We start from the raw sequence: 16,133 nt of genomic DNA, 5'->3' as shown, positions 1-16,133 counted from the left end.
GTGTGGCATAAGCTACCAGCAGAAATGGTGGACAGTGATGTAGGTCAATGGCAGTTGACAGATGAGGAGTTTGGCATGGATTAGATGGGATGAAGGCCCTGTTTCTGTGCTGTAGTGTTCTGACTCAAAGACCGAACAAAATACAATGAGTTTTGTGGTAATGAAGGGTTATCCGGTCTTGGAAGAACTCTAAATGCAAATTTATCTTGTATGATGAAAACATGTGCAGCATATTCCACCCACTGAGGGAATCACTTTAAATATTTAAAGTAGATTAAGTAAACTTAAATCAAATATTCCATGGATGAATGTGGAATTATGCTTATAAAACAAAACATTATAAAAATTGTTTATGGAAAATATAATTTTTTTCTCGGAATAATTTCAGGCATTTAAAAAGTTTAATTTCAGCTCAGCCTGGAAGTATCATGAAGTTTCTGTCTGCAGATTCCATTGATATTTATTATTTGTACACTTAACTTTAAAAAAAATATATAAACTTTATACTTAATACAAATACTTTCCTGTCAAATTTAGCACAAAGGCAGCCCTAGAAATATTTTGACAAATACTTAATAAGGACTAAATAAGGGATATTTCCACTTAAAGTAACAACTCGTCAACTTTCAAGTTGCTGGAACATTCAATGCTCTCACCAACATAGTCACTCTTCCAGAGTGAAATCAAACTCCTAGAGGAACTCAGCAGCTCAGGCAGACCCTGTGCAGGGAAACAAACACTGATATGTTGATGCATTTATTCCAATGAGAGCTAGCACAATTTTTTTGAATTTTGGTTGGGATATAAAGAGAACACAACAGTTAAGTCCCCAGTAAGTTATTACAATGGTAAACTACTTAAATAGTAAATAAAGTAATACCTTTATCAAAAATTAAACTTAAATTGAGAGAGCTCAATTTGAACTGCGATTGTATTAGTCAAATTCACGCCCAGGAAAATAATCAATTCACAAATTTACTTAACCAGTCAAAAGTTCAATGGGTGGTGGTCTCAACGGGATCTTCCCTAGGGTAAAGGTCTTTGCTTGAAATTCTTGCAGGTCATCTGCTGAAAGTTGTGCCTGGGGTGTGTACAGTGCATCACACCCATTGACAGGAGTGTTCTGTGGCTGAGAGACAGGTATAGGAGTTGTCCCAAAATCAGTATTTGTTGTTGTTGTTGTTGCTGCTGTAGCTGCTAAACCCCCAAAGGCATCAGTTGTTGATGTCACACAGCTCCCAAAGGCTGAGGAGATAGGTGCTCCGGTCGATGCAGAACTCCCAAAACTGCTGGAAGCTGTTGTGTTGCTTCCAAATTGGGAAGAGTTTCCAAACACGGAGATACCTGGCGCAGAACTAGATACAGAACTACTAAAGACTGAGAATGAAGCCACTGTCCCTGAAGGAGCCCCAAAGGTAGGTTTGTTTCCAAAGACTGAGGAAGAATCAGCTGCTTTGGTTCCAAATCCTGACTGTGGAGGGGCTGTAGATGCCATTGAGTTTCCAAACGAAGGGGCTGCTGTAGCAGTCCCTAATCCAGCATCTGGTTTAAAACTAAATGTGTTGCTGCTTGCAGTAGCAGAGGTGAAAGCTGTGGAAAGAAAGAAAAAAAAACATTTCATTGTTTTGTTAAATCCCATAAGAAACAGAGCTTCCAAATCACAAAAGCTCACAGTAACACAACTTGAGACCCTTTCATTTGTGTGGTAGGATTCAATTATAAAATGGATGTAGGACTACAAGCAAGATAAAGATCTATTCTCACAAACATTACAAAATTTAACATCAGCAATGTTCAGTGCAGATCAATCCGGCTGGGATTGAATCAGTATGTGCAAGTACTATTAGCCCTTGTGCTACCAATGAATAAACTGATGAAGACCTTCATTAGAAAACAACCTTCCAACCATTTACAGTTGAAGTCAGAAGTTTACACACACCTTAGCCAAATACATTTAAACTCAGTTTTTCACAATTCTTGACATTTAATCCGAGAAAACATTCCCTGTCTTAGGTCAGTTAGGATCACTACTTAATTTTAAGAATGTGAAATGTCAGAATAATAGTAGAGAGAATGATTTATTTCGGCTTTTATTTTTTTCATCACTTTCCCAGTGGGTCAGAAGTTTACATATACTTTGTTAGTATTTGGTAACATTGCCTTTAAATTGTTTAACTTGGGTCAAACGTTTTAGATAGCCTTCCACAAGTGTCTCACAGTAAGTTGCTGGAATTTTGTTCCATTCTTCCAGACAGAACTGGTGTAACTGAGTCAGGTTTGTAGGCCTCCTTGCTCACACACGCTTTTTCAGTTCTGCCCACAAATTTTCTATCGGATTGAGGTCAAGGCTTTATGATGGCCACTCCAATACCTTGACTTTGTTGTCCTTAAGCAATTTTGCCACAACATTGGAGGTATGCTTGGGGTCATTGTGCATTTGGAAGACCCATTTGCGACCGAGCTTTAACTTCCTGGCTGATGTCTTGAGATGTTGCTTCAATATATCCACATAATTTTCCTTCCTCATGATGCCATCTATTTTGTGAAGTGCACCAGTCCCTCCTGCAGCAAAACACCCCCCAGAACATGATGCTGCCTCCCCCATGCTTCACGGTTGGGATGGTGTTCTTTGGCTTGCAAGCCTCACCCTTTTCCCTCCAAACATAACCATGGTCATTATGGCCAAAGAGTTCAATTTTTGTTTCATCAGACCAGAGGACATTTCTCCAAAAAGTAAGATCTTTGTCCCCATGTGCGCTTGCAAACTGTAGTCTGGCTTTTTTATGGCCATTTTGGAGCAGTGGCTTCTTCCTTGCTGAGCAGCCTTTCAGGTTATGTCGATATAGGACTCGTTTTACTGTGGATATAGATACTTGTCTACCTGTTTCCTCCAGCATCTTCACAAGGTCCTTTGCTGTTGTTCTGGGATTGATTTGCACTTTTCACGCCAAAGTGCCTTCATCTCTCGGAGACAGAATGCGTCTCCTTCCTGAGCGGTATGATGGCTGCGTGGTGTTTATACTTGCGTAATATTATTTGTACAGATGAACGTGGTACCTTCAGGCGTTTGAAAATTGCTCTCAAGGATGAACCAGACTTGACATCATTTTCTGACCTTAATCCAACAGAAAATTTGTGGGCGGAACTGAAAAAGCGTGTATGAGCAAGGAGGCCTACAAACCTGACTCAGTTACACCAGTTCTGTCTGGAGGAATGGAACAAAATTCCAGCAACTTACTGTGAGAAGCTTGTGGAAGGCTACCCAAAGCATTTGACCCAAGTTAAACAATTGAAAGGCAATGCTACCAAATACTAACAAAGTATATATAAACTTCTGACCCACTGGGAAAGTGATGAAAGAAATAAAAGCTGAAATAAATCATTCTCTCTACTATTATTCTGACATTTCACATTCTTAAAATAAAGTAGTGATCCTAACTGACCTAAGACAGGGAATGTTTTCTAGGATTAAATGTCAGGAATTGTGAAAAACTGAGTTTAAATGTGTTTGGCTAAGGTGCATGTAAACTTCTGACTTCAACTGTATGTCCACTTTAATTCTGAACATCTTTAATTAATCTGCCCTGCCTCTTTTGAGATATGTTCTTCCTATTTTGTCTCACAACTTGAAATTAAATAGTTTTACCCATTAGTATCCCTCCATATAAAATACTTGTAAACTGGAACCCAAACTGATGCCCACAGATCTGTGAGTCACGAAAAGGTATTTTTGTTTTAAATTTTGCTGCATAAATTTCATTCAATTAACTTTTGTTTTTTTAAAAAAAAACTGACTTCATAAAAATTACCTCAGCTAAAGAAAATGACACAAATATGAACTTAGTGATGAAACATGCACTAAATAAGCCTGTGGACAGAAGTAAACATTTTCCATTCAGTCTTTCCCAGATATAGTCACCTGATGAGTTAAAGCCCGAAGGCTGTACACCACCAAAGCCGACTGCTGCCTTCTGCTGGTTAGGCTTTTTCAATTCCATAATCTGGAAAAAAGGAGAAAGAGAGAAAATATCTCAAATTTACAAATTCCTAAAACTGGGAACTGATGGTAGCATTTTTCACCACCCTACCACAAATAAAATTCCTGCTCCCTCTAAATTACTACATGTGAGGAAGTCCACAGCTGCCTGTGGCAAAGAATTCCACAGGCTCACCATTCTCTGGCTAAAGAAATTCCTCCTCATCCCCATTCTAAAAGTACGCCCCTCTATTCTGCGGCTGTGTCTTCAGTTCTTAGACTCCCCTGTCATAGGAAACATCCTCTCCGTAGCCACTCTGGCAAGCTCTTTCAATGAGGTCACCCCTCATTCTTCTGAATTCCAGTGAATACAGAGCCAGAGCCATCAAACTCTTTTCATATGACAAGCCATTCAATCCTGGAATCATTTTCATGAACCTCCTTTGAACCCTCTCCAGTTTCAGCACATCCTTTCTCAGATAAGGGGCCCAAAACTGCTCACAATACTCCAACTGAGTCCTCACCAGTGCTTTATAATGCCTTAACATTGCTTTTATATTCCAGTCCTCTTGAAATGAATACTCACATCACCTTTGCTTTCCTCACCACAGACTCGACCTGCAGATTAAGACCATAACCAGACAGGAGCAGAGTTAGGTCATTCAACCCAGCAAATCTGCCCCGCAATTCGCTGATCCTGGATCCCATGCAACCCCATACACCTGCCTTCTTGCCATATCCTTTGATGCCCTGACTGATCAGGAAACTATCAACTTCCACCTTAAACATACCCACGGACTTGGCCTCCACCACAGTCTGTGGTAGAGCATTCCACAGATTCACTTCACTCTGGCTAAAAAAATACCTTCTCACCCCTGTTCTAAAAGGTCACCCCTCAATTCTGAGGCTGGCCCTCTAGTTCTGGATATCCCCACCACAGGAAACATCCTCTCCACATCCACCCTATCTAGTCCTTTCAACATTCAGCAGGTTTCAATGAGATCCCTATGCATTCTTCTAAATTCCAGTGAGTACAGGCCCAAAGCTGCCAAAGGCTCCTCAGATGTTAACCCCTTCATTCTCGGAATCATCCTCGTGAACCTCCTCAGGACTCTCTCCAATGACAACACATCCTTTGAGATATGGGACCCAAATCTGTTGACAATACCCCAAGTGCAGCCTGACAAGTGTCTTATAAAACCTCAGCATTATCTCCTTGCTTTTATATTCTATTCTCCTTGAAATAAACATTGCATTTGCCTTCTTTACCGCAGACTCAACCTGTAAATTAACCTTCTGGGAGTCTTGCATGAGGACTCCCAAGTCAATTTGCACCTCTGATGTTTGAACCTTCTCCCCATTCAGGTAATAGTCCATGCTATTGTTCCCTTTACCAAAATGCAATATCGCACATTTCCCAACACTCTTCCATCTGCCACTTTTTTGCCCATTCTTCCAATTCGTTTAAGTCCTGCTGCAATCATATTCATTCCTCAGCACTACCTACCTCTCCAGCTATTTTTGTATTATCTGCAAACTTCACGACAAAGTTATCAATTCCATTATCCAAATCATAGACAAAATGTGAAAAGTTGCGATCCCAATACTGACCCCTGACCAACACCACTAGTCATCATAATAATAATAATAATAAATAATACTCTATTGATCACGTGGGAAATTCTTTCGTTACAGCAGCAACATTTAAAAACACACTTAGTCTGCAGACTTAATAATAAAGAACAGAATGATAATGTACACAATAATAATTTATAATGTACGGAATAATAAAACAGACTATTGTACTAAGATGTGCACTAATTTGCACAGAGATGAAATGTTGTATGTGCTTATTGCATTTGGTAGGAAAGATTTTCTGTAACAATCCTTGTCACAGTGGAGCTGAATGAGCCTGTTTGAAAGGGTGCTCCGCTGCTTATTCAGGAGGTCGTGGAGAGAATGTGCCAGATTGTCCATAATGGGATAACAGTTTGTTTCGGGACTTCCTCTCCACCACTAACTCAAAAGAATCCCGACTGTAGCCAAGGACGGCCTTTTGGATGGGTTTATTTAGTCTTTTTGCATCCCAGCACCGGTGATGCTCCCCCAACATAAAGCCGCACAGAAGACTGCACACGCTACAATAGACTGGTAAAAGATCTCCAACATCCTCCTGCAAACGTTGAAGGATCTCAGCTTCCTTAGTAAACAGAGTCTGCTCATCTCCTTCTTGTAAACAGCCTTGGTGTAGTTTTTCCAGTGAAGTCTGTTGTCGAGGTGAACACCCAGGTATTTGTACTCCTCCACCACCGCAACTACTTCTCCCGGAATGTATACAGGACTCGTCACAGTCCTCTTCCTCCGAAAATCAGTCACCATCTCCCTGGCCACATTCAGGAGCAGGTGATTCCTCCCACACCACTCCACAAACTTGTCCACTAGTCCTCTGTACTCCGACTCCTGCCCGTCTCTGATACACCCAACCATCGCAGAGTCATCAGAGAACTTCTGCAAGTGACAAGACTCAGACTTGTACTGAAAGTCTGGGTGTACAAAGTGAACAGAAACGGAGACAGGACAGTCCCTTGTGGGGCTCCAGTGCCTCTCACCACCATCTCAGACAGAGAACTACCCAGCCGTACAAACTGGGGTCTATCTGTCAGCTAGTCAGTAATCCAGGAAATAGTCGATTTGTCTATATCCAACATTTGCAGCTTCTCGTTCAGAAGAAGTAGCTGGTTTGTATTGAAGGCACTAGAGAAATCAAAAACTGCGATTCTCACAATTTCACTAGCATTATCCAGGTGGTCAGCCAACCAGAAAAGGCCCCTTTTATTCCTACCCACTGCCTCTTGCCTGTCAGCCATTCCTCCATCCTTGCCAGGGTACTTAAAGAAATGGCAGAGGTTATAGTTGATGCTTTGGTGATAAGGTACCAAAATTCTCTGGATTCTGGGCAGGTTCTGGCAGATTGGAAGATGACGAATGTCACACCACTGTTCAAAAAAAAGGATGTAGTCAAAAGGCAGCTAACTATAGGCCAGTTAGTTTAACATTTGCAGTTGGGAAAATGCTTGAAGCTTCATTAAAAAAGAAATAGCGAGGCATCTGGAAAGAAATGGATCCATCAGGCAGACGCAGCTTGGATTCAGCAAAGGCAGATCCTGTTTGACAAAGTTACTAAAGTTCTTTGAGGATATAATGAGCACAGTGGATAGAAGGAAACAGATGGACATCATTTACTTGGATTTCCAGAAGGCCTTTGATAAGGTGCCACATAAAAGATATCCATAAGATAAGGATTCAGAGTTGGGGTGATGTATTAGCACGGAGAGAGAATTGGTTAACCAACAGACAGCAGTAAGTTGGGATACATGGGTGTTTCTCTGGTTGACAATCAGTAGTGAGCGGTGTGCTGCAGGAGTCGGTGCTGGGCCCGCGACTGTTCATGATATACATTAACAATCTGGAAGAGGGGACCAAGTAGAATGTATCTAAGTTTGCTGATGAGACTAAATTAAGTGGAAAAGCAAATTGTGCAGAGGATACAGAGAGTCTGCAGAGAGATATAGATAGGTTAAGTGAATGGGCAAGGGTCTGGCAGATGGAGTACAATGTTGATAAATGCAAGGTCATCCACTCTGAAAGGAAAATGAAAGAGCAGGTTATTATCTAAATGGTAAAAATTGCAGCATGCTGCTGTGCAGAGGGACTTGGAAGTGCTTGTTCATGAATCGCAAAAAGTTGGCTTGCAGGTACAACAGGCTATCAAGGCAGCAAACGGAATGTTGGCCTTCATTGCTAGAGGGATTAAATTCAAGAGCAGGGAGATCATGCTGCAACTATACAGGGTACTGATGAGGCCGCACCTGGAGTACTGTGTGCAGTTCTGGTCTCCATACTCGAGAAAGGATATACTGGCTTTGGAGGCAGTGCAGAGAAGGTTCACCAGGTTGATTCCAGAGATGAAGGGGTTAACCTATGAGGAGAGATTGAGTCTTCTGGGACTATACTCTCTGGAATTCAGAAGAATGAGAGGGGATCTTATAGAAACATGCAAAAGTTTGAAAGGAATAGATAAGATAGAAGTAGGAAAGTTGTTTCCACTGGTAGGTGAGACTAGAACTAGGGGACATTGCCTCAAAATTCAGGGGAGAAGATTTAGGACGGAGATGAGGAGAAATTGTTTTCCCCAGAGAGTGGTGAATCTATGGAATTCTCTGCCCAGGGAAGCAGTTGAGGCTTCTTCGCTAAATATATTTAAGATACAGTTAGATAGATTTTTACACAGTAAGGGAATTAAGAGTTATGAGGAAAAGGCAGGTGGATGGAGCTGAGTTTACGGACAGATCAGCCATGATCTTATTGAACAGCAGGGAGGCTTGATGGGCCACTCCTGCTCCATTTCTTATGTTTTTATGTCCTGCTTTATCTTATTGGCTAGGCTGCCCTCAGATTTCACCTTTTCATTTATAGCATTTTTTAGTTGCCTTCTGTTGGATTTTAAAAGCTTCCCAATCATCCAACTTCCTACTCACTTTTACTACCTTGTATGCCCTTCCTTTGGCTTTTATGCAGTCCTTAACTTCCCTCGTCAGGCACAGTTGCCTAGCCCTGCCATTTGAGAACTGTATCCATCTCTGCCCTGCCATCACCCCCACCAGTAACCCTCGTCCAATCCACCTGGGCAAGCCCCTCTCTCGTGCCTCTAATTCCTTCATTCTATTGCAATACTGATACATGTGACTTATGCTTCTGCCACTCAAATTGCATTATGAATTCAATCATATTATGATCACTGTCCCCTAAGGTTCCTTTACATTATGCTCCCTAATAAGATCTGGGTTATTACACAACACCCTATCTAAGATAGCCTTTCCCCGAGTAGGCTCAAACACAAGCTGCTCTAAAAAGCCATCTCATATCCAACACCAACCTGAATTTTCCCAATCCCCTTGCTTATTGAAGTCTCCCATTACAAATGTGACCTTACTCTCATTACATGCCTTTTCCAGCTCCCTATGCAATCTCAAACCCACATCTTGATTACTATTTGGAGGCCTACATATAATTCCCATAATGGTTTTTATTTTTACCCTCGCAGTTTCTTAATTCCACTCAAAGATTCAACATTCTCTGACTATGTCACCTCTTTCTAAAGATGTAATTCCATCTCTTACCACAGAGCCACATCACCACCTATGCCTTCCTGCCTGTCCTTTCGATACAAAGTATATCCTTAGACGTTAAACTCCCAACTATGGCCTCTGTTCAGCCATGACTCCGTGGTGCCCACAACGTCATACCAACCAGTCTGTAATTGAGCCAAGAGTTCGTCCTCCTTATTCCAAATACTGCATATAATTAAATACATCATCTTCAGTCTTGAATTCCTTGCCCTTTTGAGTGTTGCATCTGTGGTACAATTTAACTCTTTGCTCTGTCTGCATTTGTACCCAGTCATTGGCTTGTCCTTCCTTACATTCATGTTACACCCATCATCTACCTGTAAACCTGCTGGCTCATCCTCAGCTCTATCATACTGGTTCCCATCCCCCTGCCATATTAGTTTAAACCACTCCCAACGACTCTAGTAAACCTGCCTACAAGAATATTGGTCCCCCTTGGAATCAAGTGCAACCTGTCCCTTTTGTACAGGTCCCACCTGCTCTGCTCCAGGAGAGGTCCCAATCATCCAGAAATCTGAATCTCTTGCCCCGCTCCAATTCTTCAGCCAGTATTTATCTGCCACCTCATTCTATTCCTATCCTCACTGTCACGTGGCACAGGCAGCAATTCCAAAATTACTACCCTTGAATTCCTGCTTCTCAGTTTCCTTCCTAACTCCCTGTATTCTCTTTGTAGGACCTCTTCCCTTTTTCTAACCATGTTACTGGTATCAATGTGTACCTCGACTTCTGGCTGCTCACCCTCCCTTTCCAGGATATCATAGAAGCGTGCAGAAACATCGAGGAACCTGGCACCTGGGAGGTAAACTACCATCCATGTTTCCTTTTCGTGTTCACAAAATCGCTTACCTGTCCCCCTGACTATAAAGTCCCCTATCACTGCTACCATACTCTTCAGTTCCCTACCCTTCTGAGTCTTGGCCAGACGCAGTGCCAGAGGCACGGCCTCTGTTGCTTCCCCCAGGTAGGTCCCCTCAAGATCAACATTTAGGAAATCCTGCACAGGGGCTCCCAAGTCCCTTTGCACCTCAGTTTTTTTTGTATTTTCTCTCCATTTAGAAAATAGTCAAAATAATAAAGGCTGCACACAAAAACAAACTGCATTCAAATTACTTTGTAACTTTTATTTCCTACGAAAATTGAAAGATAAACAGAGCACATTTTTGATAAGAGTTTAACACAACTAATTTAAAATACCTTAAGGGGTACAATGAATGCCTTAATGCTGGTGACCAGCTTACTTCCTGTCCATTTAGTCTGCTCCTACTTATAGAAACATAGAAAATAGGTGCAAGAGTAGGCCATTCGGCCCTTTGAGTCTGCACCACCATTCAGTACCATCATGGCTGATCATTCAACTCAGAACCCTGTACCTTGCCTTCTCTCCATACCCCCTGATTTCTTTAGCCACAAGGGCCATATCTAACTCCCTCTTAAATATAGCCAATGAACTGGCCTCAACTGCTTCCTGTGGCAGAGAATCCCACAGATTCACCACTCTCTGTGTGAAGAGGTTCTTCCTCATCTCAGTCCCAAAAGGCTTCCCCTTTATCCTCAAACTGTGACCCCTCGTTCTGGACTTCCCCAACATTGGGAACAATCTCCCTGCATCTAGCCTGTCCAATCCCTTTAGAATTTTATACGTTTCAATCAGATCCCCCTTCAATCTTCTAAATTCCAGTGAATATAAGCCTAGTCAATCCAGTCTTTCATCATACGAAAGTCCTGTCATCCCAGGAATCCATCTGGTGAACCTTCTTTGTACTCCCTCTAAGGCAAGAATGTCTTTCCTCAGATCAGGGGACCAAAACTGCACACAATACTCCAGGTTATCCAATCTTCACACTTAAACAAGGGCTTTTACACTGCATTTTGTAGTTACTACAAAAGTAAATCTCAGGGATTCTGGAACTCAAAGACCAGGATACCTAACATCTTTGAGTTGCTAGAAGACGCAAGAGATCCCAGACGCTGGAAACACTGCTGGAGGAACTCAGCAGGTCTGCCAACTTCGTGGAGGGACAAGATTGGGATGGAAGTACACCAGGAAGTTTGGAGGGGGGGGGTGTTTCGGCAGAAACAGTCAGGTGGGGGTGAGGGGTGATGGGTGAGTGCAGGTACAGACGGAGATTGATAAGTGAAAGTACAAAATGTGCAAATGGTAGACTCAGTAAGAAAGGTGATGAATGAATCCAAGTACTAGAGGGTAGGGGAACCAGATGTGAGAGGGGATGGAGACCAGTGCAAAATGTGCATGGTATTAGGTGGCAGGGGGGAGAAGGTAGTTCAGGGAACTAAGTGGATTAGAAGGTGCAGGTCAAGGTAACCACTCATAACTCACACACTTTTCCCCAACCCCTTCTTCCACCTGATTCCATTTATCACCACTCATCTTCTCATGTCCAGCATTCACATCTCTTGTGAGAGCAGGCTATTCTAGACTGGGTTTGAGCAATGAGGAAGGGTTAATTAGCAATCTTGTCGTGAGAGGCCCCTTGGGTAAGAGTGACCATAATATGGTGGAATTCTTCATTAAGATGGAGAGTGACATAGTTAATTCAGAAACAAAGGTTCTGAACTTAAAGAGGGGTAACTTTGAAGGTATGAGACGTGAATTAGCTAAGATAGACTGGCAAATGACACTTAAAGGATTGACGGTGGATATGCAATGGCAAGCATTTAAAGGTTGCATGGATGAACTACAACAATTGTTCATCCCAGTTTGGCAAAAGAATAAATCAAGGAAGGTAGTGCACCTGTGGCTGACAAGAGAAATTAGGGATAATATCAATTCCAAAGAAGAAGCATACAAATTAGCCAGAGAAAGTGGCTCACCTGAGAACTGGGAGAAATTCAGAGTTCAGCAGAGGAGGACAAAGGGCTTAATTAGGAAGGGGAAAAAAGATTATGAGAGAAAACTGGCAGGGAACATAAAAACTGACTGTTAAAGCTTTTATAGATTGATTATGGGGAGCAAGGACATGGCAGACCAATTGAATAACTACTTTGGTTCTGTCTTCACTAAGGAGGACATAAATAATCTTCCAGAAATAGTAGGGGACAGAGGGTCCAGTGAGATGGAGGAACTGAGCGAAATACATGTTAGTAGGGAAGTGGTGTTGGGTAAATTGAAGGGATTAAAGGCAGATAAGTCCCCAGGGCCAGATGGTCTGCATCCCAGAGTGCTTAAGGAAGTAGCCCAAGAAATAGTGGATGCATTAGTGATAATTTTTCAAAACTCGTTAGATTCTGGACTAGTTCCTGAGGATTGGAGGGTGGCTAATGTAACCCCACTTTTTAAAAAACGAGGGAGAGAGAAACCGGGGAATTATAGACCGGTTAGCCTAACGTCGGTGGTGGGGAAACTGCTGGAGTCAGTTATCAAAGATGTGATAACAGCACATTTGGAAAGCGGTGAAATCATCGGACAAAGTCAGCATGGATTTGTGAAAGGAAAATCATGTCTGACGAATCTCATAGAATTTTTTGAGGATGTAACTAGTAGAGTGGATAGGGGAGAACCAGTGGATGTGGTATATTTGGATATTCAAAAGGCTTTTGACAAGGTCCCACACAGGAGATTAGTGTGCAAACTTAAAGCGCACGGTATTGGGGGTAAGGTATTGGTGTGGATATTGAATTAGTTAGCAGACAGGAAGCAAAGAGTGGGAATAAACGGGACCTTTTCAGATTGGCAAGGCTCAGTGCTGGGACCCCAGTTGTTTACAATATATATTAATGACTTGGATGAGGGAATTAAATGCAGCATCTCCAAGTTTGCGGATGACACGAAGCTGGGCGGCAGTGTTAGCTGTGAGGAGGATGCTAAGAGGATGCAGGGTGACTTGGATAGGTTGGGTGAGTGGGCAAGTTCATGGCAGATGTAATTTAATGTGGATAAATGTGAAGTTATCCACTTTGGTAGCAAAAATAGGAAAACATTATTATCTGAATGGTGGCCGATTAGGAAAAGGGGAGGTACAACGAGATCTGGGTGTCATTGTACACCAGTCATTGAAAGTGGGCATGCAGGTACAGCAGGCGGTGAAAAAGGCGAATGGTATGCTGGCATTTATAGCGAGAGGATTCGAGTACAGGAGCTGGGAGGTACTACTGCAGTTGTACAAGGCCTTGGTGAGACCACACCTGGAGTATTGTGTGCAGTTTTGGTCCCCTAATCTGAGGAAAGACATCCTTGCCATAGAGGGAGTACAAAGAAGGTTCACCAGATTGATTCCTGGGATGGCAAGACTTTCATATGAAGAAAGACTGGATGAACTGGGCTTGTACTCGTTGGAATTTAGAAGATTGAGGGGGGATCTGATTGAAACGTATAAAATCCTAAAGGGATTGGACAGGCTAGATGCAGGAGGATTGTTCCCGATGTTGGGGAAGTCCAGAAGGAGCGGTCACAGTTTGAGGATAAGAGGGAAGCCTTTTAGGACTGAGATTAGGAAAAACTTCTTCACACAGAGAGTGGTGAATCTGTGGAATTCTCTGCCACAGGAAACGGTTGAGGCCAGTTCATTGGCTATATTTAAGAGGGAGTTAAATGTGGCCCTTGTGGCTATGGGGATCAGGGGGTATGGAGGGAAGGCTGGTGCAGGGTTCTGAGTTGGATGATCAGCCATGATCATACTGAATGGCTGTGCAGGCTCGAAGGGCCGAATGGCCTACTCCTGCACCTATTTTCTATGTTTCTATGTTTGTGCTGCCCATCATCCCTTACACTCCACTTGGGTCCACCTATCACCCACCTGCTCCCTCTTCATCCCTTTATACTGGCTACCTTCCCTCATTCCTTCCTCTCCCCAGATGCTAACTGACCCACTGAGTTCCTCTGGCAGTTTGTCTTTTGTTTGAATTGTCAACAGGCCTGAAAAATCCTGATTACGCTAAACTATGAATGAGAAAGATACTGAAATGTGATGCGGAGAAGAGAGGAGGATCGAGCACTGATCAATGTTCCACCTGCTCGGTATTACCCGCTACCCAGTGACATAGAACAGCAGCTCTCACATAACAGACGACTGACATTTCACCTTCTACTGCAATGGATGGAGTGACGAACCACAGATCTCTGTAACACAAGCTCAGCCTGTTGACACACAAGAGCTGACCAGAAGTTATCTCAATTACTTTTCTGAACATAATCAAAAGGCACTGCCAAATACCACAAACAACAAGCTTTGAAGGTCTCAAAGCTCTACGCTTCTTTTTGGATTCCAGACCTAATCAGTTCCCCTCTACCACCACTCTGCTCCGTCTGGCGGAATTAGTCCTTACTCTTAATAATTTCTCCTTTGGCTCCTCCCACTTCCTCCAAACTAAAGGTGTAGCCATGGGCACCCGTATGGGTCCTAGCTATGCCCGCCTTTTTGTTGGCTTTGTGGAACAATCTATGTTCCGTGCCTATTCTGGTATCTGTCCCCCACTTTTCCTTCGCTACATCGACGACTGCATTGGCGCTGCTTCCTGCACGCATGCAGAACTCGTTGACTTTATTAACTTTGCCTCCAACTTTCACCCTGCCCTCAAGTTTACCTGGTCCATTTCCAACACCTCCCTCCCCTTTCTAGATCTTTCTGTCTCTGTTTCTGGAGACAGCTTATCTACTGATGTCTGCTATAAGCCTGCTGACTCTCACAGCTATCTGGACTATTCCTCTTCTCACCCTGTCTCTTGCAAAAACGCCATCCCCTTCTCGCAATTCCTCCGTCTCCGCCGCACCTGCTCTTAGGATGAGGCTTTTCATTCTAGGACAAGGGAGATGTCCTCCTTTTTTAAAGAAAGGGGGTCCCTTCCTCCACTATCAATTGTGCTCTTAAACGCATCTCCCCCATTTCACGTACATCTGCTCTCCCTCCATCCTCCCGGCACCCCACTAGGAATAGGGTTCCCCTGGTCCTCACCTACCACCCCACCAGCCTCCGGGTCCAACATATTATTCTCCGTAACTTCCGCCACCTCCAACGGGATCCCACCACTAAGCACATCTTTCCCTCCCCCTCTCTCTCTGCTTTCCGCAGGGATTGCTCCCTACGTGACTCCCTTGTCCATTCGTCTCCCCACTGATCTCCCCCCTGGTACTCATCCGTGTAAGCGGAACAAGTGCTACACATGCCCTTACACTTCCTCCCTTACCACCATTCAGGGCCCCAAACAGTCCTTCCAGGTGAGGCGACACTTCACCTGTGAGTCGGCTGGGGTGATATACTGCGTCCGGTGCTCCCGATGTGGCCTTTTATATATTGGCGAGACCCAACGCAGACTGGGAGACCGCTTTGCTGAACATCTACGCTCTGTCCGCCAGAGAAAGCAGGATCTCCCAGTGGCCACACATTTTAATTCCACATCCCATTCCCATTCTGACATGTCTATCCACGGCCTCCTCTACTGTAAAGATGAAGCCACACTCAGGTTGGAGGAACGACACCTTATGTCCCGTCTGGGTAGCCTCCAACCTGATGGCATGAACATCGACTTCTCTAACTTCCGCTAATGACCCACCTCCCCCTCGTACCCCATCTGTTACTTATTTTTATACACACATTCTTTCTCTCACTCTCCTTTTTCTCCCTCTGTCCCTCTGAATATACCCCTTGCCCATCCTCTGGGTCCCTCCCCCCCCTCCTTGTCTTTCTTCCCAGACCTCCTGTCCCATGATCCTCTCGTATCCCTTTTGCCTATCACCTGATCCAGCTCTTGGCTCCATCCCTCCACCTCCTGTCTTCTCCTATCATTTTGGATCTCCCCCTCCCCTTCCAACTTTCAAATCTCTTACTCACTCTTCCTTCAGTTAGTCCTGTCGAAGGGTCTCGTCCTGAAACGTCGACTGCACCTCTTCCTAGAGATGCTGCCTGGTCTGCTGCGTTCATCAGCAACTTTGATGTGTGTTGCCAAATACAACAGCAGTCTAGCAGTTAAGTACGATTCCCTGGAGATGCAGGAAATTGAAGGGGGCACAG

At 43.5% G+C, this 16,133-nt stretch overlaps 1 protein-coding gene across 1 annotated transcript in view; it reads right to left on the bottom strand.

Moving 5' to 3' along the window:
* Positions 1 to 743: 743 nt before the first annotated feature.
* Positions 744 to 16,133, bottom strand: part of nup42 (nucleoporin 42) — a 55,663-nt gene continuing 40,273 nt past the window's right edge. The window contains exons 6-7 of the mRNA XM_072283094.1: positions 3,920 to 4,001; positions 744 to 1,590 (exon numbers count right to left, since the gene is read on the bottom strand). Of these exons, the coding sequence (XP_072139195.1) occupies positions 980 to 1,590; positions 3,920 to 4,001 (693 nt within the window). The 3' untranslated portion in view covers positions 744 to 979. The remainder of the gene's footprint in view (positions 1,591 to 3,919; positions 4,002 to 16,133) is intronic.

This window comes from Mobula birostris, chromosome 19, assembly GCF_030028105.1.
Source record: "Mobula birostris isolate sMobBir1 chromosome 19, sMobBir1.hap1, whole genome shotgun sequence".
NCBI lineage: Eukaryota > Metazoa > Chordata > Chondrichthyes > Myliobatiformes > Myliobatidae > Mobula > Mobula birostris.
Note: the sequence above shows the minus strand (reverse complement) of the source record. Positions and strands in the feature narration are given on the sequence as shown.